The 27,544-nt window shown below is 38.0% G+C and overlaps 1 protein-coding gene across 6 annotated transcripts in view; it reads right to left on the bottom strand.

Annotated features, from left to right (window-relative positions):
* UBR1 (ubiquitin protein ligase E3 component n-recognin 1) overlaps positions 1–27,544 on the bottom strand; it is a 147,061-nt gene that overhangs the window by 103,119 nt on the left and 16,398 nt on the right. For 3 of the 6 annotated variants that reach the window (XM_082453063.1, XM_082453062.1, XM_082453064.1), the window contains exons 2-3: positions 12,246–12,502; positions 9,695–9,773 (exon numbers count right to left, since the gene is read on the bottom strand). In XM_082453063.1, coding sequence (XP_082309189.1) covers positions 9,695–9,773; positions 12,246–12,502 — 336 coding nt within the window. Of the gene's footprint in view, positions 1–9,694; positions 9,774–12,245; positions 12,503–26,057; positions 26,187–27,544 lie in introns of those variants that run through there. The other 3 variants (XM_082453065.1, XM_082453066.1, XM_082453067.1) reach the window with 3 other exon arrangements.

Here is a 27,544-nt window from a genome sequence, read left to right on the forward strand (position 1 = left end):
CCATCACCAATATCATCTATAAAATAAGTTACATAGAAGAGGGTAGAACTGACAGAAGAGAGCACTTGTGAAACCTATCCATGAAATGAAAAAGAACAGAAAAAAGTACACCATATCCACACAAAACTATTGCAAAAAAAAAAAAAAAGCCAAAAAATGCAAGTAAGAGCCAAAACCCAATTATGAAGCTGAAGAAAACTATACAATGCTCCAAACTGAATTACACAGCCTCAAACAAGCATTAAAAACCCTTAATCAGACTAAACACCTTTAATCATAAATACAAGAACTAATAACAGAAACGGACAAAGAAATAGGAATAAATAAAATGAGGCTCGAGTGAACTAAGGGGAAAAACCAGAAGAAAACGATATCATATCAGAAATGAATTTTTTTTAATTACAAGATGATAGACTCAAATGAAAAGTTAATAGCATTGAAACAAAGCAGGAAAACAAGAGAATGAAAATAAGATGAAGTAAAGAAATACTTCACAGTAGGCAAGCAGGAAAACAAGAGAATGAAAATTAGATGGAGTAAAGAAATACAGGGTCAGAGAAAAAGTGGTTGAAATAGAAGATAGGCCTAATAGAGGCAGATGAGTATAACTGGAATCACCAAAGAAAAATCAAAACAATGGAACAGAGATAATATTTAAAACTGTAATCTAAGAAAACTTCCTGGAAATAAAAGACCTGAATCTACAAATTCAAAGGGCCAAGAGTGACCGAGAAAAAACTCACTCAGTATGATCAACTCCAAAGTATATCCTCCTAAAACTACTGGACTTTAAAGATCAAAGTCCTGAGGCCCATGGCAAAAAGATGAAATAACATAATCACAAGAAAATTAGACTGGCATCAGACTTCTCAATAACAACACATAAAGCAAGACAACAGCAGAGCATTTTCAAGGAAAGAAACTGCAAACCAAGAATACTGTCTACAGCCAAGCTATAATAATATAATTTTGAACATGTCAGAACTTAAGGAACACAGTATACATGCGACCTTCCTGAGGAATCTACCTGAGCAGTGATCAGCAAACTTCTTGTATAAAGGAACACATAGTAAATATTTTAGTCTTTGCAGGCCATGGAATCTCTGTTGAATTACTCTATTCTGCTCTTGCAGTGAAGCATCAGCCATAGACAATAAATAAATGAACCAGCATAGCCACGTTCCAATGAGACTTTATTTATAGGCACTGAAATTTTAATTTCATATAATTTTCACTTATCATGAAATATTATTCTTCTCATCTTTTTTCCCAACCATCTGAAAATATAAAAACCAAGCTTAGGGACTTCCCTGGCAGTCCAGAGGTTAAGACTCTGCACTTCCACTTCAGGGGACACAGGTTTGATACCTGGTCAGGGAACTAAGATCCCGCATGCCTTGCGGTGCAGCCAAAAGAAAAAAAAAAAAAGAATAAAAACCAAGCTTAGCTTGCAGGCAATACAAAAACAGATGGTGAGCCAGGTTTGACCCACAACTGTAGTTTACTGACCCCTAGAGGATGCGCTTCAGCTGACCAAGCAGTGACTGGGGAAACTTCAGAAAAAGGACAGATGGCGAACATTTTATGTATTTAATTGTAGCGTTAAGAACAAATCAAGGGTGTTGAAAGACACATGGATAGAAGAATGTAAACATTATATGATCTCACAATCAGAAAGACTACAACTAAAAAGTGGGAGAAGGGAAAGAGAAGGCAACATAAGATTATAAACTATTAAATAGGTAACAGGAGGGAGTCAAAGATAGCATTAAAACTGACAGACTAGATAATAAAAAGTTACATAAGGGAGTAAAAAGGAACTAAAGGCACTATAAAAATTATTAGTACAAACAGTATCACTAGAACAACAGTTACAAAAGAAATTAGAATATACAAATCAATTTTATATACTGAAGAATGTTAGACTCATCCATGATTACTAAAAATGTAGTTGTTTCAAATGAAAGTAAAAGCATAACCTTAGTATAGGGAATGCCATGGAAGCAAGGCACAAAATCCAGAAGCATTAAAAAAAAAAAAATCTGGAAAATTTGACAACATATAAATTAAAATGTCAGTAAGGCAAATGATAGCATATATCAAGTTTAAAAGACAGAAAATAGATTTTATACAGTCAAAACATACACTTAATTTATAATCCAAGATTATCATCCTGAGGTTACCCAAGAAAAATGAAAACAAATGCCCACACAAAGACATGTACTTGAATGTTTGTAGCAGCTTTATTTAAAAGCTGGAAACAAGAAAAATATTCATCAACTGATGAACAGGTAATATATTGTGGCATATCCATACAATGGCATACTACTCAGCAATAAAAAGGAACAAACTGCTGATACATGAGAGGCTCTCAAAGGCATTATGCTAAGTGAATATAACCAGATAGGAAACACTACACACTATATGATTTCACTTATATGACATTCGGAAAAGCCAAAACTATAGGGACAGAAAACTGATCAGTGACTGCCAGGAGCTGGGGTAAGTGGGCAAGAGGACTGCCTGCAAACGGGCACTAGAGAACTTTTGGGAATGATATGTTTTATATATTGATTATTGTGGTGGTTACTGAACTGTATATCTGTGAAAAGTCATGGAAGTACACTTACAAGGGTAGATTTTATTGTATATAAATTATATCTCAAAAAAAATCTGACTTTAAAAATTATTAAAGATAAGCATAGTAAGAGAAAATATTTGTAAAGTATATAACATAGCAGTAAGAAAAAGGCAAAAGAAAAATAAGGATTAAAAACAGGCAATACACAGAAGAAATTAAACATACAATTAAAAAATGAAAAGATGTTAATAATACTAGTAATAGAAGTGCAAATTAAAATGAGATTATTTGACTAATGGATTGGCAAAAAGTAAAAAGACTGACTAAATAAACTTTGGGGGTGTAGATAAAGAACATTCTCATATCCTTTTTTTATTTTTTATTTTTTAATTTTTATTTTTGGCTGTGTTGGGTCTTTGTCGCTGTGCGCGGGCTTCCTCTGGTTGCGGCGAGTGGGGGCTACTCTTCGTTGCGGTGCACGGGCTTCTCATCGCAGTGGCTTCTCTTGTTGCAGAGCACGGGCTCTAAGTGCACGGGCTTCAGTAGTTGTGGCACGCAAGCTCTAGAGCGCAGGCTCAGTAGTTGTGGCGCATGGGCTTGGCTGCTCCATGGCATGTGGGATCTTCCCGGGCCAGGGCTCGAACCTGTGTCCCCTGCATTGGCAGGCGGATTCTTAACCACTGCGCCACCATGGAAGCCCCTCATATCCTTTTAATGGGACTGTAAATTGACACAGCAATTCAGGAAAAACATTTGGTGAAATCTATGAAAATTTTAAAGGCATGTACCCTTCAATCCAGAAAATCTACCTCTAAGAATCTAGTCTCAAGCACTCTTTAATATATACACTGGTTTATATTAAAACAAAGGTATATGTGTATGTTCCATTATTTGTTGATCAGTGAAAAACTGGAAACAGTGTAATTATCTAGAAAAGGGTGATGGGTTAAATATTTGATGACATATTCCTACAAAGGAATACATGTAGCAATTAAATAAGGCAAGAGGTATTATATATATATCAACACAGAATTATCTCCATGATATATTAAGTTAAAATCAAGTTGCAGGGAGTTCCCTGGTGGCCTAGTGGTTAGGATTCCAGGCTTTCACTGCTGTGGCCCAGGTTCAATCCCTGGTCGGGGAACTGAGATCCTGCAAGCTGTGTGGCACGGCCAAAACAAAAAGTTGCAAAACAAAGTATATAGTAGGATCCCATTTGTACACACACAAACATCCTCCTAAACATATAAATATATATATGAGTGTACATGTTTGTATATGCATAAAGATCTGTAAGGATGTGCACTAAATTGTGTTCAGTTTAACAAAGAAAGTATGATGGAACAGAAAGGAAACAACAATTTTTATTTGTATTCTTTTGTATTATTTGAATTTTTAAAAGGTAAGTTTTATTGCATTGCCTAAATTATTTTTTTAATGTTGTTGTGTTTCAAAGACAATATATGAATATAAATTCTCATCATGTAGGATTATAGCAGGCTGTTAAAATAGACCCTGATTGTTATTTTTATACCTCAGAAAATACTGAGTTCTCATATACCCCTCCTTTTCCCTACCCACAGTTTCCCCTATTATGAACATCTTGCAATAGTGTGGCACACTTGTTGCAATTGAGGAGTCAATGTTGATACATTATTTTTTTTAATTAATTAAGTAATTTATATTTGGCTGCTTTGGGTCTTAGCTGCTGCACACAGGCTTTTCACTGCGGTGCCTTCTCTTGTTGCAGAGCACAGGTTCTAGGCGCACAGGCTCAGTAGATGTGGCTCGTGAGCTCTAGAGCGCAGGCTCAGTAGTTGTGTTGCACAGGCTTAGTTGCTCCGTGCCATGTGGGATCTTCTGGGACCAGGGCTTGAACCCGTGTCCCCTGCAGTGGCAGGCAGATTCTTAACCACTGTGCCACCAGGGAAGTAAGTCCCTGATACATTACTATTAACTAAAGTCCATAATTTACATTTGGGTTCTCTCTTTGTGTTGTACATTTTGGGGGTCTTAACAAATGTATAATGGCGTATATACACCACTACAGTATCACACAGGGTAGTTTTACTGCACTAAAAATCCCCTGTACTCCACCTATTCATCCCTCTATCCCTCCCACCATCATCTCCCAGCCCCAGCATCCACTGATCTTCTTACTGTCTCCATAGTGCTACCTTTTCCAGAATGTCATACAGCTGGAACCATACAGTATGCAGCCTTTTCACAATGGTTTCTTTCATTAAGCAATATGCACTTAAGGTCCTGCCATATCTTTTCATAGCTTGATAGCTCATTTCTTTTAGGCACTGAATAATATTCCATTGTAGGACTTCCCTGGTGGTGGGAAAATAGTATTTCAGTATATTCTTTTTTTTTCATGATTACCTTTTTGTGTGTATGTAAGAATGTTTAAGTTCTACTCTCTAAGCAAATTTCAATCATACAATAATACAGTGTTATCAACTATAGTCACCATGTTAAATACATTAGATCCTCAGACCTTATTTATCTTACTGTAGTTTTTTTTAAGGGATAAACTACTGAAAAGCTGGATATCACAAAGAAGGGTCACATTACACAGAGCAGAACAAAAAGCTCAAATTTTTATCTTTGTTATTTTCCTGTTCTCAAAAGGTTTTTGTTTTGTTTTGTTTTGTTTTTTGTTTTTTATGCCTCTACTTTACTTTCAATTCTCATCTTGGATTGTGCAAGATCACAGAGAAAACTCTTTGGTATGGGATATAACTTTTACACATAAGGGAAAATTCAATTTTTGGCTCTTTGGTATTAAATTAAAATTTATATGAACACATGAAGTTTGACACTTAAAAACAACCTAAACAGGGCTTCCCTGGTGGTGCAGTGGTTAAGAATCCGCCTGCTAATGCAGGGGACATGGGTTCGAGCCCTGGTCCAGGAAGATCCCACATGCCGCAGAGAAACTAAGCCCACGCACCACAACTACTGAGACTGCGCTCTAAAGCCTGCGCGCCACAACTACTGAAGCCTGTGCACCTAGAGCCCGTGCTCCGCAACAAGAGAAGCCACTGCAATGAGAAGCCCGTGCACCACAACGACGAGTAGCCCCCACTCACCGCAACTAGAGAAAGCCCGCGGGCAGCAACAAAGACCCAACACAGCCAAAAATAAAATTTAGAAAAAAATAATAAAAGGTTAAGATAGTTAAGTATTCATTGATATGATTCTTTATCATAAACAATATATAATCAAGACGAACTATTTTTGTGTCTTCAAGTCAGATGCTATCAAGCAAACAGCAATCCTTTTTAAATTTTTAACTCAAAGACGAATAGGAAGACTCAATAAATTTTAATTTTCCAAATGTTCTCAGAAAGAATTATCAGAAGCATCCTCCAGTTATAAAACACAGGTGGGTAATCCATTTACCCCAAATGAACTACCTGTGTGTGTTGTGCGGTAGCAATGATAGAACTATCATCTTCTGTGGTGATAACACCCGCAATGCAGAAGCATTCCCTCTTCACATGAAGAGTGTGAATAACAAGAAGGGATGGAGAGTCACCTTTCATTATTTCATCAACTATTGGTGTTTTCACAGTATTTTAAATGCCTGATTTCAATTTTATAACAACAATACCAATATTTATTCTGAAAGGTAATCGTACGTTTCAAGTAACAGAACTTCCAACACGATCTCTAAGAATAATTCAAAGTTCTTTTTTTGGCCGCACTGTGTGGCTTGCAGGATCTCAGTTCCCTAACCAGGGACTGAACTCGGGCCATGGCAGTGAAAGCACTGAGTACTAACCGCTAGACCACCAGAGAACTCCCTAATTCGCAGTTCTGAACCATGCTTCAGAAAAACATTTCCAGCAGTGCAGGATTTATTCCTACTTCATCGTTGGTAATAACTGCACATGTCACTGCAGGAACTTTACATTCTTCTGCTGCAGAATTTTAAGACTGCTGTGAAAGGTGTACTTTTGGGAACAACTGAGTACTCCATAAGGCAGCCAGCAGCGTGACCTTAAAGGAAAACTTGGACATGGTGGAGCGGGTCTGGACAGAGATGCCATGCCATCTCCGTGCAGCAGCCCCACTTCCTGTGTGGTGCCAGGGACGGCAAAAGTTGTTCTGTGCTATTCCGCGACAAAAGGTTTTTCTTGGTGCTTTCTTCACATAGTACCTGCTCTTGGGTCTGCATCCCCATCGTTATTCTTTTCTTCCCCTTCTCTGCAGCAACACGCATCCCTTCTTATTTCTTCCAATCTTTTTTTTTAATGGCTTCATTTTTTCTTTTATTAAGTTTTTTATTATAAAAAGAATATACACAATGTATAGGCAAGTTACAAAGGATAATAATAAAATGATCCAGCATCTAACACAAGAGAATATTAATACTGTTGAAGTTCCCTCTGTGATCATCCACTTGCCCTGGAGGTTACTATTACCTGAATTGTATTTATTAGTCATTCCCTCACTTTTCTTTTTTTTTTTTTTTATTTTTTTAAATAAATTCTTTTATTTATTTATTTATTTATTTATTTATTTATTTTTGGCTGTGTTGGGTCTTCGTTTCTGTGCGAGGGCTTTCTCGAGTTGCGGCAAGCGGGGGCCACTCTTCATCGCGGTGCGCGGGCCTCTCACTATCGCGGCCTCTCTTGTTGCGGAGCACAGGCTCCAGACGCGCAGGCTCAGTAATTGTGGCTCACGGGCCCAGCCACTCCGCGGCATGTGGGATCTTCCCAGACCAGGGCTCGAACCCGCATCCCCTGCATTGGCAGGCAGATTCTCAACCACTGCGCCACCAGGGAAGCCCCCTCCCTCACTTTTCTTTAAAAATTTCACCACATGTAATAGGTATTCCAGAAAGATTCTATCAACTTATTCTCCCACCAAAAGTCTTCTGTTCTCTTCACACTCACTTTTGAAGGGTAATATTTTTAAAAGCTTATAAACATAATTTTTTATTAGTTACACAATAGCCCATCCTTCTGATAACTCAAAGGTTCCTGAGTAAGCTGTGTACGCACCTTCTATAAGAAGAGCTCTGCAAAAACCTAAAGATGATAGACCTAAGCATGCTTCATAAAAGAGTGCTTTGTGGTGGCAGTGTAGACTGGTAAGCTTTCAATACTCGAAGGTAGCTTAGTGAAGAGGTTCCTAAAATTTAACAGACAAGTTTTACCAGTCCACGGAAAATTGGAAAAGGAAGGAATAGCAATGTGATGAGCTCTTTAACAGAGCTACATGTATGCAATCTAAAGACCTGCTCTTTAGTCTGAGTTTATCCTACTTTCTTGGAATTAAATTTTCTTTTTCTTCATAAAATGATAGGAGATGGTAGGTATTTTTTGGTTGCTGTTCATGTGCCCTTTTTAAAATTAAAATTGAACTTCCCTAGCCAAATAAAAAATTGAAAACCCTATGTCTTACCCAAAGTCTTCTGAAATTGTACTGGCCCACAAAATCCCAAAGCTTGGCAACTGGAAAACTCTGGCCTTGAGACTTCAGCATCTCTCCCCCTTAATATCCCAGAGTAAAAATAAGAAGAAATTAACAATTTCCTCCTTGTCTCTACTTCTGGCATTCTTTCTTGAGTTCTCCAGCATCAGGAAAAAACTATAATAAATGGAGACGACTGGGAAATATGAAATTAACCAATGATCAACTTTGTAAATTCCATCAGTGATTAGCTTTGCAATGTTGGGAAAATATTTTAACCACATTGTATGATAGGCTCCTCATGTATTTTCTTTTGCACAATAAAAAAAAATATATATATATATATATATATATATATATATATATATATTTATATATATATATATATATATATATAATATATATCTATAGCTTATCATTTCCTGAGATAGAAGCAGTAATGTTGAAGCCAGTCTAAAAACATGAACCGCATTTTCAGCTCTATGGAAGAAATAGTCTTTAAGATGTTATTTACATTTACATGGGACCTTAGGCATATTATATGTACAAAGAGAAACATCAATTATTATATCTGCCCAAGCCCAGAGAACAGAACCAATACTGTTATTTGGAAGGCAGCTATGCTCACCACTATACCACCAACGCCCAATACTGTGATTTGAAAAATACATTTCAGCTCAAAATAACAAAGTTGTCTGAAGATGTAACAGGAAAGGCAAATCCCTCAACCTCACTACTAATTAAGAAAATTAAACTAAGACCACAATGTGATACCATTATATACCCACCAGACTGGCTAAAATTAAAAAGACTAGCAACACCAAATCTTGTAAGTGTGTGGAGCCATGGGAACTCTCATATACTGCTGAAGAACTTATAAATTGGTATAACCACTTTAGAAAACATTATCTACTATGACTTAAGATATACCCTAGAACTCAGCAATTCTATTCCAGATATATACCCTGGATAAACTCCTGTACATGTGTACCAAAATACACAAATAAGAATGTTCACAGCAGAATTGTTTTAATACAATAATAGTCCCAAATTGGAAACAATCTACATATCTATATACAGTACAATGAATAAAGACAATATGGATTATTAAACCCTATAAGGTAAATGGACAAAATATATATATGTGTATATATATAAATATATACTTAATGCTGAGTGAAAGCTACTCAACAAAAAAAGATACAGAATGACTCCATCTATACAGAATTCAAAAACAGAACCATTCAATATGATTTGGGTGATAAGCTAAAAGGGAAATCAAGGAAACCATTATCACAAAACACAGCAGAGAGATTATCACAAAGGAGGAGAGAAGGATGGTGATCCAGAAGGAACAAATGGGAAGCCCCTGAGAGCTGGAAATGTCTCATTTCTTGACCTAAGTAGTGGTTACACAGGTGTTCACTTTATAGTTATTCTTTAAGCTGTTCATATGCTTTATACAATCTTTGCATAAAAATGATGTATCTCAAAAAAAAAAAATTGTAAGGGGCTGCATCTTGAGGTAGTAGATGTCTTATCACATGATATGTTTAACCAGAGCTAAAGGTTCACAAATCAGGTCTGTTACAGCAGGAACTCAAGTACTAGTCAGGAATTTGGACTAGCTGGCCATCAGACTCCTGCCAATCTAGAGATTTTATGCATCTATTTTCATACCTTGTAACGATGATTTTTATGAACACTATTCTGGAAGCAGTCCATACAGAGTACACATGTTGGATCAATTGCACAGTCCCTGAAAAAGATTAAAAATCAGACTCCAAAATTTACATGACTCCTGCTGATGCTCAAGGTATGACTATAAAATAATGTGAATGAGTTTCCTATATCATGCACAAACTGATTATGAAAATACTTTAAAAACTGAATTCCAGGGACTTCCCTGGCAGTCCAGTGGTTAAGACTTCACCTTCCAAGGCAGGGGGTGTGGGTTCGATCCCTGGTCGGGGAGCTAAGATCCCACATGCCTTGTGGCCAAAAAACCAATACATAAAACAGAAGCAGTATTGTAACAAATTCAATAAAGACTTTATAGTCAAAAAGACATGTGCACCCCAATGTTCACTGAAGCACTATTTACAATAGCCAGGTCATGGAAGCAACCTAAATGCCCATCGACAGACGAATGGATAAAGAAGATGTGGTACATATATACAGTGGAATATTACTCAGCCATAAAAAGGAATGAAACTGGGTCATTTGTAGAGACATGGATGGACCTAGAGACTGTCATACAGAGTGAAGTAAGTCAGAAAGAGAAAAACAAATATCGTATATTAACGCATATATGTGGAATCTAAAAAATGGTACAGATGAACCGGTTTGCAAGGCAGAAATAGAGACACAAATGTAGAGAACAAACATATGGACACAAAGGGGGGAAAGTGGGGGGTGGTGGGGGTGGTGTGATGAATTGGGCGATTGGGATTGACATATATACACTAATATGTATAAAATAGATAACTAATAAGGACCTGGTGTATAAAAAATAAATAAAATTCAAAAAAAAAATTAGTTTTCTGGTGCTCCATTCAGCAGCACATATACCAAAATTAGTTTTCTGAAAAATCATCAGCTTTTTTTCATTCTCTGCATCATCTTATCCTATTATAGTTATGAACGTATTTTATAGACACTGATTGTTCACTGGTAAATAAGGCTTGGTTAAAGACAAAATTCATTAGAATGTAAGCAACATAAATTAAAAGATTTTAATTTATTTTATATAACGATATGTCCCAAGCACGTAGAGCAGTGCCTGGCACACAACAGATATTCAATGAATATTTACTGAATAAATTAAATTCCATCTCTCTTAATCTCTTCCCTAATAAAAACTTCTAAAATGTAGAATTTTATTTAATACTTTCAAGGAAACATTAACAATAATATAAATTAGTGCAAAGTGCAAAATTAATTTTTAAAATATTTATTTAGAAAAGTTGAAGAGATGGAATTGTGCAGTTTTAGAAATGAATTTTTAAAGGCTAATAAGTAAAAACTGACTAATAATAGCCTCTAAAATATAATATCATCTACTAACCTATTCAGAGCAGGATTTGTCAACCTCAGCAGTACTGACATTTTGAACTGAATAATTATTTGCTGGCGATATAGGAGACTGTCTGTGTGCCATAGGATGTTTAAGCAGCAACCCTGGCCTCTACCCACTAGATGCCAGTACCATTCCCCTAGCTGTGACAATTAAATATGCCTCCATGACCCTTCTGGAGAAATGAGGTCTACGAATATCTACTATGCTTTAGTTGAAACTGACTGGGCTTCAGCTAAAAATACACAACAAGATAAATGAAACTTACTGCCATATAGCAAAATAGTACACAAAATACAAAAGCTGACTGTTTCCTGAGAAAAGAAGAGAATAAAGAAAAGCAGTATGTTCTAGACAACTGTTAACTATACATAAACCAGTCAAACCTAGAATTACAGTGAAGCAAAAAACAATTCTCTATATTTATAAAATCTAAAATTTCACATTCCTAACCTAAACAACCTCTAATAAAAGAAAAATAAAAACTAAAAGTGTTGTTAAGATCTAAAAGTTAAAAGTTTCAGGCAGGAGTAGAGAATAAAAAAGTTCTCTGTGTTACCATGCTGTGTTAAGTCAACTTCTCTCACAAAAGGCAAAAAAAAAACCCTAAAACCGTTTCCAGTTTCCTTACCACTGGCCTCTTCTATCCAACTAAATTACAAATGCTCCTACAGGTCCACAACCCTTTGATACCAAATTTCACTTGGTGGCAAAAAAATGACCTGAAATGACAAGGGACTACAGACTTTATTTACACCACTTGCTGTGAACAGTCATAGATTTCTTACAGAAATGCTCTGTTTGATTACAGGATCCTGACCTGACTCCACTAGGGAAGTATTCAGAATTCTGAAATACATGTGGCGCCAAGAGTTTCAGATAAGGGTGTATGGACTATGTTATAAACAAGGCAAAAATCTATCTCTTATATACTTCTGGAGAACAGGAAGAAAAAGTGAGAGAACTGTTTAAGTCATATATTCAAAAACAAGCTGTACTAGCAAAAACAAACTTATAAGTGCACAATAAAACAAAGTAAATTAAGTAGAATTAAATATATTATAAATAGTAATATACCAAGAAAGGTACATCACAAAATACATACAGAATATCAAGTTGTTATTATAACCAATCCTGTACATTTCTAAATCTTACCTACAAGAATATGTTGTCTCTCCACTTTTGAAAACCTTCCCACAGAGTTGAAATGCTCCACTGTGCTTCAATTTCTCTAAGCAAATATCTGGATCTTCTCCAAATAAGTACCATTCCAGTGGAGTGAATATTGACATTTGTATATTCTCCTCCTGCTTTTCTAAGTCTGGGTCCATTTCAGCAAAATAAATTTCTGGCACCAAGCGTGCCAAATGGTTCAAGAAAGTAGTATGAAAATCAATTTGCTGATGCCACCACTGAAAAACAAAACAAAACAAAACAAAAATTAAACTTTGTTACAAGTTCCTTCTTAAAGACCTAGGGGCACCAGTAATTCTGTCGTTTCAGAGGAACTGATTTACAATATATTCTTACTTTATCCTTCACCAATACAAAAGGAAAGTAAATGATTTTTTTTTTTTTAAAAAAAGGCCTTGGAAATAAGTGGTTGTCCACATATCACAGATATCTGGAAAAAAGAAGTGCAGCTATAGTGGATGAGAATTACTCTTCCCTTCTGAAATGGTCAACTCCTGGTGTGTGAAGGTGATTCTATTATCAGTGAAAGGCTGTACAAAGTATTCCCCATACCCGTAGCTTAACTATTTTATTTTTTTCTTACAATTTTATTGAGATATAATTGACATACAGCACTTATAAGTTTAAGGTGTACAGCATAATGATCTGACTTACATATATCATGAAATGATCACCACAGTAGTTTTAGTGAACATCCATCATCTCACACAGAAATAAAATTAAATGAATAGAAAAAAAAGTGTTTTTCCTTGTGATAAGAACTCTTAGGATTTACTCTCTAGTAGTTTAATTATTTAAAGGAACCACAGCATTTAATGAGATCAAAATGAATGAGTGCCAGTTTTCAGAACACAAAAAGCACTAACCATGAAAGAAAAAAAAAGATAAATTGGACCTCAGCAAAAGTAAAACCTTCTGCTCTTCAAAAGAAACTGTTACAGATGGCTTTTTTGCCATACTTATTTACACATGAAAACATGTCAACATCATTAAATCATTAGAGAAGTGCAAATTAAAACAACAGTGAGGAGAAACCAAGATGGCAGAGGAGTAGAAGGACGTGGCGTTCATCTCTCTCCACAAAAGCATCAAGAATACATCTACAGATGGAACAATTCTCAGAGAATACCTGCTGAACACTAGCAGAAGACCTCGGACACCAGAAAGGACAAGAAAGATCCCTGCATAACCGGGTAGGACGAAAAAAAGAAGGGAAAAATAAGAGGACAAAAAGTGGGACAGGATCTGTGCCCCTCGGGGGAGCTGAAGCACAGAGGTTCCCGCATCCAGGGAAGCCCCCTCACTGATGGCAAAATCACTTGGGACAGAAGGGGAGCATCTGAGGCTGTCAGAGGAGGATGAAATGGCTGGTCTGTAGCAGACGGGACAGAGTGAGACCTACACAGACGGTCAGTGTCACAAGCGTGTGTGCCCCAGACTGGGACGTGTGTCTGCCGGTGCACACGGGGGCTGAGAGCTGGAACATGGGGATTGGAAAGCAAACCCGGGGGGAGGACTGCTGTTGGCTGCGAGGAGACAGCCTGAGGGGACGGGAGGGAGGAAATCGGCAACCGGGAATGCTTATGAAGGAAACCCAGACTGCCATAGAAGCAAGGCACCACTGTTGAATGACGTGCAGTGGGTGGAGCCACCATGGCAGCCTCTCTCTCCCCATGCACTGGCCCCCTGCCCCAACAGGCGCTAGGAAAAGTTACCAGAACTGACCTTCTCGTGCCGGTCACCAGGTGCTAGGAAAGGCTCCCACTAGGGCCAGATCTCTCATGCCCATGGCCACCAGTTTTCCTGCGTACCTGTCGCTGCCAGGGCCCCCGTGACCCAGGCAGTCATGCCACCTCCATGCCCTGTCCTCACCGGGGCAGACCTGATTGCTCCAAGGCAGCCTCGGAAGCAGACTCCGGTGGGTGGCCCACACGCAAAGGTGGGGCTAAAACCACAGCTGAGCCCCAGGGGTGGGGCAACTAAGGAAGAGGAACAAAAATCTTTCCGTGCAGCTACACAAACTGCAGATTAAATCCCGACGATCAGCTTGGTAAACCCTGCATCTATGAAATATCTGAATGGACAACGAGTGTTCCCAAAACAGAAACCAGTCTAGTGCTAGCAGCTATGGACTTTGGGGACTAGTACACCCAAGAGTTGGGCCATGTCAGAGTCCTAGCCGCCCCACAGTGCCCAGAGAGAGACCAGAAACCTACCTAGAGGTTTTGGAGGACAGCCTGGGGATGCGGAGGTTGGCTGTGACTCAAGGTGAGGGCGAGGACACTGACAGCTGAGACCCCAGGAAAATATAATTATTACTATTTTTTTAATGTTTTGTTTTGTCCTGTATTTTTTATTATTTGTTTTTATTTAGTTTTTTAAATTTATAATATATTTTTTTATATTTCTATTTCTACATTACTTTTTCGTTGTCCTGTGTTTTTACCTTGCTTTTTTTTTCCTTTGTCCTATTTAACTTTTTTTATTGTTTTTACGTGTTTGTTTTGTATTCTTTGCTTTTCCTTCAGTTTGCATTCTGCTTTTGTTTTTTTTTGTTGTTTTTTTTTTTGGTTAGCTTTGCTTTTAATTGCTTAATTTTGTTTTGGGATTCTTTTGTTGGTCTGGCTGTTCTTTTTTATTTTCTCTGTTTTATGCTTTTGTTTCTTATTTTCTACGTGTGTGTGATTATTTGTGTTTGTGTTTGGTTCTGCTTTTACCATTTGTCTGGGGTTTTGTTTGCCCATTCCTTTGTTTGTTTCTTTCTTTTTAATTGTTGCTGTTGCTGCTTGCTTGTTTTTGTCTTTGCTATTTGTCCCGAGTTTTGTATGTCTGTTTGTTTTCATCCTACCCTTTTCTTTCTTTCTTTTTTCTTTTCTTTTTTTCCCCCATTTTTGCTGAGCTGTGTGGCATGCAGGGTCTTAGTTTCCAGGCGGTGGCGGGGGGGGGGGGGGGGGGGGGGGTCAGGCCTGAGCCTCTGAGGTGGGAGTGCCGAGTCGAGGAAACTGGAATGCCAGAGAATTCCTGGCCCCAGAGCTCTCCCGGGAGTCTCCATCTCAACTCCAAGACCTGACTCCACCCAACTGCCTGCAGGCTCCACTGCTGGACACCCCAGGGCAAACAACAAACAAGACAGGAACACAAACCCAACCATCAGCAGACAGGCTGCCTAAAGTCGTACTAAGGCCACAGACACCCCAAAACACACCACCTGACACAGGCCTGTCCATCAGAGGGAAAAGATCCAGCTCCACCCACCAAAACGCAGGCACCAGTCCTTCCCACCAGGAAGTCTACATAAGTCACTGGACCAAACTCACCCACTAGGGGCAGACACCAGAAGCAAGAGGAACTATGACCCTGCAACCTGCGCAAAGGAGACCTCAAACACAGTAAGTTAGACACAGTAGAAGACACAGAAATATGCAGCAGATGAAGGAGCAAGGTAAAAACCCACCAGACCAAACAAATGAAGAGGAAATAGGCAGTCTACATGAAAAGAATTCAGAGTAATGATAGTAAAGATGACCCAAAATCTTGGAAATAGAATGGAGAAAATACAAGAACAGGGACCTATAAGAACAAACAAACAGTGATGAACAACACAATAACTGAAATTAAAAACAAAATAGAAGGAATCAATAGCAGAATAACTGAGGCAGAAGAACGGATAAGTGACCTGGAAGATAGAATGGTGGAAATAACAGCCGAGGAACAGAATAAAGAAAAAAGAATGAAAAGATTTGAAGACAGTCTCAGAGACCACTGGGACAACATTAAATGCACCAACATTCAAATTATAGTGGTCCCAGAAGAAGAATAGAAAGAGAAAGGGTCTGAAAAAAATTTGAAGAGATTATCATCGAAAACTTCCCTAACATGGGAAAGGAAATAGTCAATCAAGTCCAGGAAGCACAGGGAGTCCAGGAAGAATAAACCCAAGGAGAAACATGCTGAGACACATATTAATCAAACTATCAAAAATTAAATACAAAAAAACAATATTAAAAGCAGCAAGTGAAAAACAACAAATAACATACAAGGGAATCCATGCAAGGTTATCAGCTGATCTTTCAGCAGAAGCTCTACAGGCCAGAAAAGAGTGGCAGGATATATTTAAAGTGATGAAAGCGGAAAACCTACAACCAAGATTACTCTAGCCAGCAAGGCTCTCTCTCAGAACTGACAGAGAAATCAAAAGCTTTACAGACAAGCAAAAGCTAAGAGAATTCAGCACCACCAGACCAACTTTACAACAAATGCTAAAAGAACTTCTCTAGGTAGGAAACACAAAAGAAGAAAAAGACCTACAAAAACAAACCCAAAACAATTAAGAAAATGGTAACGGGAACATACATATTGATAATTACTTTACATGTAAATGGATTAAATGCTCCAACCAAAAGACACAGAGTGGCTGAATGGACATAAAAACAAGACCCGTATATATGTTGCCTACAAGACACCCACTTCAGACCTAGGGACACATACACACTGAAAGTGAGGGGATGGAAAAAGATATTCCATGCAAATGGAAATCAAAAGAAAGCTGGAGTAGCAATACTCATGTAAGACAAAATAGACTTTAAAATAAAGACTGTTACAAGCGACAAAGGACACTACATAATGATAAAGGGATCAATCCAAGAAGATATAACAACTGTAAATATGTACACACCCAACACACAAGCACTTCAATACATAAGGCAAATGCTGACAGCCAGAAGAGTGGAAATCGACAGTAACACAATAGTGAGGGACTTCAACACTACACTTACAACAATGGATAGATCATCCAGAAAGAAAATTAATAAGGAATCACAAGCCTTATATGACACAATAAACCAGACAGACTTAATTGATATCTATAGGGCAATCCATCTGAAAGCAGCAAAATACACCTTCTTCTGAAGTGCACATGGAACATACTCCAGGACAGATCACATCTTGGGTCACAAATCAACCCTCGGTAAATTTAAGAAAATTGAAATCGTATCAAGCATCTTTTCCAACCACGATGCTATGAGATTAAAAATCAATTACGGAGAAAAAAAAACGTAAAAAACACAAACACATGGAGGTTAAACAATATGCTACTAAAGAACCGAAAGATCACTGAAGAAATCAAAGAGGTAATCAAAAAATACCTACAGACAAATTACAACAAAAACACGACGATCCAAAACCTATGGGATGCAGCAAAAGCAGTTCTAAGAGGGAAGTTTATAACAACACAAGCCTACGTCAAGAAACAAGAAAAATCTCAAATAAACAATCTAACCTTACACCTAAAGGAACTATAGAAAGTAGAACAAACAAAACACAAAGTTAGCAAAAGGAAAGAAATCATAAAGATCAGAGCAGAAATAAATGAAATAGAAACAAAGAAAACAATAGCAAAGATCAATAAAACTGAAAGCTGGTTCTTTGAGAAGATAAACAAAATTGATAAACCTTTAGCCAGACTCATCAAGAAAAAGAGGGAGAGGACTCAAATCAATAAAATTAGAAATGGAAAAGGAGAAGTTACAACACACACCGCAGAAATACAAAGCATCCTAAGAGACTACTACAAGCAACTCTATGCCAATAAAACGGACAACCTGGAAGAAATGGACAAACTCTTAGAAAGGTATAACCTTCCAAGACTGAACCAGGAAGAAATAGAAAATATGAACAGACCAATCACAAGCAATGAAGTTGAAACTGTGATTAAAAATCTTCCAACGAACAAAAGCCCAGGACCAGATGGCTTCACAGGTGAATTCTACCAAACATTTAGAGAAGAGCTAACACCCATCCTTCTCAAACTCTTCAAAAATATTGCAGAGGAAGGAACACTCCCAAACTCATTCTATGAGGCCACCATCACCCTGATACCAAGACCAGACAAAGATACTACAAAAAAAGAAAATTACAGACCAATATCACTGATGAATATAGATGCAAAAATCCTCAACAAAATGCTAGCAAACAATCCAGCAACACATTAAAAGGATCATACACCACGATCAAGTGGGATATATCCCAGGGATACAAGGATTCTTCAATATACGCAAATCAATCAATGTGATACACCATATTAACAAATTGAAGAATAAAAACCATATGATCATCTCAATAGATGCAGAAAAAGCTTTTGACAAAATTCAACACCCATTTATGATAAAAACTCTCCAGAAAGTGGGCATAGAGGGAACCTACCTCAACATAATAAAGGCCATATACGACAAACCCACAGCAAACATCATTCTCAATGGTGAAAAACTGAAAGCACTTCCTCTAAGATCAGGAACAAGACAAGGATGTCCACTCTCACCACTATTAATCAACATAGTTTTAGAAGTCCTAGCCACAGCAATCAGAGAAGAAAAAGAAATAAAAGGAATACAAATTGGAAAAGAAGAAGTAAAACTGTCACTGTTTGCAGATGACATGATACTATACATAGAGAATCTTAAAGATGCCACCAGAAAACTACCAGAGCTAATCAATGAATTTGGTAAAGTTGCAGGATACAAAACTAATGCACAGAAATCTCCTGCACTGCTATACACTAACAACGAAAGATCAGAAAGAGAAATTAAGGAAATAATCCCATTCACCATAGCAACAAAAAGAATAAAATACCTAGGAATAAACCTACCTAAGGAGACAAAAGACCTGTATGCAGAAAACTATAAGACACTGATGAAAGAAATTAAAGATGATACCAATAGATGGAGAGATATACCATGTTCTTGGACTGGAAGAATCAATACTGTGAAGATGACTGTACTACCCAAAGCAATCTACAGATTCAATGCAATCCCTATCAAATTACCAGTGGCATCTTTTACAGAACTAGGACAAAAAACCTTAAAATTTCTATGGAGACACAAAAGACCCCGAATAGCCAAAGCAGTCTTGAGGGGAAAAAAAGGAGCTGGAGGAAGCAGACTCCCTGACTTCACACTATACTACAAAGCTACAGTAATCAAGACAATATGGTACTGGCACAAAAACAGAAATATAGATCAATGGAACAGGATAGAAAGCCCAGAGATAAACCCACACATCCATGGTCAACTAATCTATGACAAAGGAGGCAAGGATATACAATGGAGAAAAGACAGTCTCTTCAATAAGTGGTGCTGGGAAAACTGGACAGCTACATGTAAAAGATGAAATTAGAACACTCCCTAACACCATACACAAAAATAAACTCAAAATGGATTAGAGACCTAAATGTAAGACCGGACACTATAAAACTCTTAGAGGAAAACACAGGAAGAACATTCTTTGACATAAATCACAGCAAGATCTTTTTTGATCCATCTCCTAGAGTAATGGAAATAAAAACAAAAATAAACAAATGGGACCAATGAAACTTAAAAGCTTTTGCAAAGCAAAGGAAACTACAAACAAGATGAAAAGACAACCCTCAGAATGGGAGAAAATATTTGCAAACAATGCAACTGACAAAGGATTAATCTCCAAAATATATAAATAGCTCATGCAGCTCAATATTGAAAAAACAAACAACCCAATCAAAAAATGGGCAGAAGACCTAAATAGACATTTCTCTAAAGAAGACAGACAGATGGCCAAGAAGCACATGAAAAGCTGCTCAACATCACTAATTATTAGAGAAATGCAAATCAAACCTACAATGAGGTATCACCTGACACCAGTTAGAATGGGCATCATCAGAAAATCTACAAACAACAAATGCTGGAGAGGGTGTGGAGAAAAGGGGACCCTCTTGCACTCTTGGTGGGAATGTAAATTGATACAGCCACTATGGAGAACAGTATGGAGGTTCTTTAAAAAACTAAAAATAGAATTACCATATGACCCAGTAATCCCACTACTGGGCATACACCCAGAGAAAACCATAATTCAAAAAGACACATGCACCCGAATGTTCATTTCAGCACTATTTACAATAGCCAGGTTATGGAAGCAACCTAAATGCCCATCGACAGATGAATGGATAAAGAAGATGTGGTACATATATACAATGGAATATTACTCAGCCATAAAAAGGAATGAAATTGGGTCATTTGTAGAGATGTGGATGGATCTAGAGACTGTCATACAGAGTGAAGTAAGTCAGAAAGAGAAAAACAAATACCGTATATTAATGTATATATTTGAAACCTAGAAAAATAGTACAGATGAACCGGTTCGCAGGGCACAAATACAGACACAGATGTAGAGAAGAAACGTATGGACACCAAGGGGGGAAAGTAGCGGGGAGGTGGTGGTGGGATGAATTGGGAGATTGGGATTGACATATATATACTAATATGTATAAAATAGATAACTAATAGGAACTTGCTGTATTAAAAAATAAATAAAATTTAAATGATAAAATAATAATAAAATGGTAACTCTAAGGTCAACCACATCAATAATTACATTAAATTTTTTTAAATTAAAAAAACGAAGTAACGGACAAAAGATTAATCTCCAAAATATACAAACAGATCATATAGCTCAATATCAAAAAGAAACAAACAAACCAATCAAAAAAATGGGCAGAAGCCCTAAATAGACATTTCACCAAAGAAGATATGGAGATGGCCAAGAGGCACATGAAACGATGCTCAACATCACTAATTATCAGAAAAAGGCAAATCAAAACTACAATGAGATATCACCTCACACCAGTCAGAATGGCCATCATCACAAAATCTACAAACAATAAACGCTGGAGAGGTTGTGGAAAAAACGGAACCCTCTTGCACTTTTGGTGGGAATGTAAACTGATACAGCCTCTATGGAGAACAGTATGGAGGTTCCTTAAAAAACTAAAAATAGAACTACCATATGACCCAGCAATCCCACTCCTGGGCATATATCCAGAGAAAACCATAATTCAAAAAGACACATGCACCCCAATGTTCACTGCAGCAGTATTTACAATAGCCAGGACGTGGAAACAACATAAATGTCCATCAACAGAGGAAGGGATAAAGAAGATGTGGTACACATATACAATGGAATACTACTCAGCCATAAAAAGGAACAAAATTGGGTCACTGTACAGATGTGGATGGACCTAGAGACTGTCATACACAATGAAGTAAGTCAGAAAGAGAAAAACAAGTATCGTATATTAATGTGTATATATGTAATTTGAAAAAATTGGTATAGACAATCTCATTTACAAAGCAGAATAGAGGCACAGACGTAGAGAACAAACGTATGGATACCAAGGGGTTGTGGGAGTAGGTAGGATGAATTGGGAGATTGGGATTGACATATATACACTATTGATACTATGTATAAAATAGATAATTAATGAGAACCTACTGTAGAGCATAGGGAACTCTATTCAGTGCTCTGTGGTAACCTAAATGGGAAGGAAATCCAAAAAAGAGGGTATATATGTATACATATAGCTGATTCACTTTGCTGTACAGTAGAAACTAACACAACATTGTAAAGCAACTATACTCCAATAAAAAATTTTTTTAAATGACAGTGAGATACCCCTATATAACCTAAATAAAAATTTGGCAATACCAAGTATCAACAAGGATGCAGAAAACTGGAAAAGGAAAGTGCCAGTAGGAACTCAAAATGTTATACATCCACTTTACGAAAGAGTTTAGCAGTTTCTTACAAAGTTAAATATATACTTACTATATGACCCAGCAATCAAACTCCTAGTTATCTACCCAAGAACTTATGTTCACAAAACACTTGTACATGAAGTTAGAGCATTTTATTCATAATCGCTCAAAACTAGAAATGATTCAGTTGTCCTTCAACTGGTGAATTATAAACAAACTGTTTGTACATCCAAACCATAGAATACTGCTCAACAATAAAAGGACTGAATTATCAATGCATGCAACATCAAAAGAAGTCAAACTCAAGAGGCTATGTACTACTGCCTCTTAGCAGTTGGGACCATGTTCATGTTGTCAGCATATCTGTGAACTGAGCAAAGCCCACCTCTATGCCAAATTCCTGATTCCCATTATAAGTGGGTTGGTGTTTTTCCTTTTTTGGCTGTGCTGCAAGGCATGTGGGATCTTAGTTCCCCGACCAGGGGTCGAACCCATGCCCCCTGCAGTGGGAGTGCAGAGTCTTAACCACTGGACCACCAGGGAAGTCCCTATAAGTGGGTTTAATAGACACTATATGCAGATTTCAGTAACACCACCCTTATCTTCAATCAAACAAGAGAGCTTTCTAAGTATCAAGAAATGCCCTGTTAAAAGACTTTCATGGATTACTCGTTGGCAATTTGGCCTTAAATGTGAAGTGACTACCTCAAACCACCCAGCCAGCTCAATATTTTTAATGCCACTCAGTAACAGCAGGCTTAAAAGAGAGGTAGGAGAAACAGAACTCTCTAGTATCAAACCAACATTGGCGATTGAATTGCAGTTAATATCCTTCCAATTAAATTAATACTGTCCATTTGAAATATGTTGGCTTTCTGGTTTTATTAGAATTTCATGTTTGTTTTATACTTACATTAAAACTGTAAGTATAAGGCATTCATACTAGTTTTAAATTTGTACACATTTAAGTTATATTATAAATTTAAAAAAAATTTTTTTAAAGGCTATATGCTATATAATTCCATTTATATAACATTCCAGAGAAGGCAAAACTACTAGGATAGAGGATAGCAAAGTGGTTGCGAGGGGCTGACTACAAAGTAGCAGCAATGTAATTTTTGAGGGCAATGGAACTGTTCTGTAGTATCTATTATGGTGATGGTTACACAACTGTTGGCAACTGTCAAAACTCATAGAACTGTACAATAAACAGTTATTTACTTTATGTAAATTTTCACAGTGAATAAAAAAGAACATAGTTTGAAAATGAAAAGGAGAAACAGGTTGACAGAAAATATTTGCAATAATACATTCCCCCCAAAGATCAGGGATGAGGCAAGGATATCTGTTCTCTTCTACTCAATATTGTACCAGAGGTCATACCTAGTGAAATAAAACAAGAAAAATAAATAAAAGGCATGATGATTGCAAAGGAAAAAGTAAAGCTGTCTCTATTCACAAACAATATGATTACTCTTCATAAAAAAACTCTAAGGAATCAATTAAAAAACACACATAAAACTTGTAAGTGAATTGAGCAAGCTCATTAGATATAAGATCAACATATAAAAATCAATTGCATTTCTATACACTAGCAACAAAAAATTAGAAAATGAAATTTTTAAAAATAGCATTTACAGTAGCATCAAAAACCATAAAGTACTTGGGAGTTAATTTAATACAGATTGTGAAAAACCCCTACACTGAAAACTACTAAACATTATTGAGAGAAATTTCTAAAACACCTAAAAAAATGAAGAGCTACAACATGTTCACTGCTTAAAAGATTCAATACTGAGATGTCTATACTTCCTAAACTGATCTACAGATTCTGCACAATCCCAGAAAGCTTTCTTGTAGAACTGACAAGCTGATTCCAAAATGAATATGGAGGGAATTCCCTGGCATTCCAGTGGTTACGACTCGGCCCTTTCATTGCCATGGCCCAGGTTCAATCCCTGGTTGGGGAACTAAAATCCCACAAGCTGTGCAGCACAGCCAAGAAAAAAAAAAAAAGAATATGGAAATGAAAAGGACTTAGAAGGGACTTAACACTACATGATTTCGGGACTTACTATAAAAGATATACGAATTGAGACAGTGTGGAATTAGCACTGAGATAAATATATTTATCAATGGAACTAAGAGGGAGTTTAAAAATGAATCCACACATATAAAGACAATTGATTTTTTAAAAGGAACCAACATAATTCAAAAAAGACAGCATTTTCAAAAACTGGTGCAGGAGTAATTAGATATCCTTATGGAAAACAAAGAACATCAACCCGTACTTCACACCACACACAAAAATTAATTCAAGGGCTTCCCTGGTGGCGCAGTGGTTGAGAATCTGCCTGCCAATACAGGGGACACGGGTTCGAGCCCTGGTCTGGGAAGATCCCACATGCCACGGAGCAACTAGGCTCGTGAGCCACAATTACTGAGCCTGCGTGTCTGAAGCCTGTGCTCCGCAACAAGAGAGGCTGTGATAGTGAAAGGCCCACGCACCGCGATGAAGAGTGGGCCCCACTTGCCCCAACTAGAGAAAGCTCTCGCACAGAAACGAAGACCCAACACAGCCAAAAATAAAAAAATAAAATTAAAAAAATTTTTTTAAAAATTAATTAGAAATGGATAAAAGATTTAAATATTAAAAAATAAAACTGTTGGGACTTCTCTGGTGGCGCGGTGGTTAAGAATCCACCTGCCAATGCAGGGGACACAGGTTCGATCCCTGGTCCAGGAAGATCCCACATGCCACGGAGCAACTAAGCCCATGTGCCGCAACTACTGAGCCTGTGCTCTAGAGCCCACGAGCCACAACTACTGAAGCCCACAAACCTAGAGCCTGTGCTCTGCAACAAGAGAAGCCACCACAATGAGAAGCCCGTGCACTGCAACGAAGAGTAGCCCCCACTTGCCACAACTAGAGAAAGCAGGTGTGCAGAAACGAAGACCCAATGCAGCCAAAAATAAATAAATAAAATAAACAAATTTTTTTTAAAAATAAAATAAAACTGTAAAATTTCTTGACAAAAACATAAGAGAAAACTCTTTGACATCCTATGGGTGGGCAAAGAGTTCTTGGACAGGGCAGAAAAAGCACCAACCATGAAAAAAAATGGATAAAATTTTTTATTTTAATCAAAATTAAAACCTTCTGTTACTCAAAATGAACATGAGTAACTGTTACCCAATACTGCTACACACTGTGCATTTTTCATTTTACCAATTACTGAAAGATGAATTTTAGAATGGATCTATATTAAAATGAACATGCCCCTACTTCTTAAATTTAGCTACCCCTTCTATGAAATTACACAGAAATAGGAGGAAACTAAGAAGTATATTTATCATACACTAACCCAACTTGCCAATTGAGCATAGGGCACCAACCCACAGCTATCTATGGTAGCTAAGGTCCTGGCCCTTTTGGCACAGGAACACCCTTCTGCCAAGATGTGAGACTGATTATTCAGGCCACTGGGTAGTGTTATCTAGGCAAAAAATTACCAAAAGAATGAAGGAATCCTAGAAAAAATAATAGGGATGGAAAATTAGGACTCTTCAGTCTGTAAAAACAAAGGCTAGATAACGTTTATAAAATCATAAAGAGTTTCAACACGGTGAACATATACTTGTTCACTATATCTTAAAGTAAATTAACGGGTGTCCCCTTGAAGTGTTAAAGAACAATTTTCAGGGCAAAGAAAAGGAATGAGAATTCTATTCAGCTATGATAAACTAATAAAACTTGTCTAAGGAGTTTTATAACCTGACATATAATTAGAAATAAGAATTTACAAGGCGGGGAGACCTTCAAGATGGCAGAGGAGTAAGATGTGGAGATCACCTTCCTCCCCACAAATACATCAGATATACATCTGCATGTGGAACAACTCCTACAGAACACCTACTGAACGCTGGCAGAAGACCTCAGACTTCCCAAAAGGCAAGAAACTCCCTGCGTACCTGGGTAGGGCAAAAGAAAAAAGAAAAAACAGAGACAAAAGAATAGGGTCAGGACCTGTACCTCTGGGAGGGAGCTGTGAAGGAGGAAAAGTTGCGACACACTAGGAAGCCGCTTCACTGGTAGAGATGGGGGGTGGCAGGGGGGAAGCTTCAGAGCCACGGAGGAGAGCACAGCAACAGGGGTGCAGATGGTGAAGTGGAGAGATTCCCGCACAGAGGATCGGTGCCGACCAGAACTTACCAGTCAGAGGGGCTTGTCTGCTCACCCACCAGGACAGGTGAGGGCTGGGAGCTGAGGCTCAGGCTTCGGAGGTCAGATCCCAGGGAGAGGACTGCGGTTGGCTGCACAAACACAGCCTGAAGGGGGCTGCTGCGCCACAGCTATTCGGGAGGGAGTCCGGGAAAAAGTCTGGAACTGGGTAAGAGGCAAGAGGCCATTGTTTCGGGGTGAGTGAGGAGAGGGGATTCAGAGCACTGCCTAAACGAGCTCTAGAGACAGGCACAAGCCACGGCTATCAGCACAGACACCAGAGACAGGCAGGAAACGCTAAGGCTGCTGCTGCAGCCACCGGGAAGCCTGTGTGCAAGCACAGGTCACTATCCACACCTCCCCTCCTGGGAGCCTGTGCAACCCGCCACTGCCAGGGTACCGTGATCCAGGGACAACTTCCCCAGGAGAACACATGGCACACCTCAGGCTGTTGCAAGGTCAGGCTGCCCTCTGCCGCTGCAGGCTCGCCCCACATTCCATACCCCTCCCTTCCCCCGGCCTGAGTGAGCCAGAGCCCCCTAATCAGCTGCTACTTTAACCCCGTCCTGTCTTGGTGGGAACAGACGCCCTCAGGCGACCTACATGCAGAGGCGGGGCCAAATCCAAAGCTGAACCCCAGGAGCTGTGCGAACAAAGAAGAGAAAGGAAAATCTCTCCCAGCAGCCTCAGGAGCAGCGGATTAAATCCTCACAATCAACCTGATGTACCCTGCATCTGTGGAATACCTGAATATACAACGAATCATCCCAAAATTGAAGTGGGGGACTTTGGGAGCAACTGTAGACTTGAGGTCTGCTTTCTGCATCTAATTTGTTTCTGGTTTTATGTTTATCTTAGTTTAGTATTTAGAGTTTATTATCATTGGTAGATTTGTTTATTGATTTGGTTGCTCTCTTCCTCCTTTTTTTAAAAATATGTATAGATATATATATTTTTTCCTTTTTCTCTTTTTGTGAGTGTGTATGTGTACGCTTCTTTGTTTGATTTTTGTCTGTCTTTGCTTTTATCATTTGTCCTAGGGTTCTGTCTCTCCATTTTCGTTTTTGTTTTAGTATAGTTTTCAGCATTTGTTACCATTGGTTGATTTGTTTTTTGGTTTGGTTGCTCTCTTCTTTCTTTCTTTCTTTCTTTTTCCTTTTCTTTTATTACTTTTTAATTTTTTAATTTTTAATAATTATTTTTTATTTTAATAACTTTATTTTATTTTATCTTATTTTTTTCTGTCTTTCTTTTTACTCCCTTTTCTTCTGAGCCATGTGGCTGACACGGTCTTGGTGCTCTAGCTGGGTGTCAGGCCTGAGCCTCTGAGGTGGAAGAGCCGAGTTCAGGACATTGGTCCACAAGAGACCTCCTGGCTCCACGTAATGTCAAACGACAAAAGCTCTCCCAGAGATCTCCATCTCAATGCTAAGACCCAGCTCCATGCAACGACCAGCAAGCTACAATGCCGGACACCC

Source organism: Balaenoptera physalus (genome assembly GCF_965194825.1).
Source record: "Balaenoptera physalus genome assembly, chromosome: 2".
NCBI classification, from domain to species: Eukaryota; Metazoa; Chordata; class Mammalia; order Artiodactyla; family Balaenopteridae; genus Balaenoptera; species Balaenoptera physalus.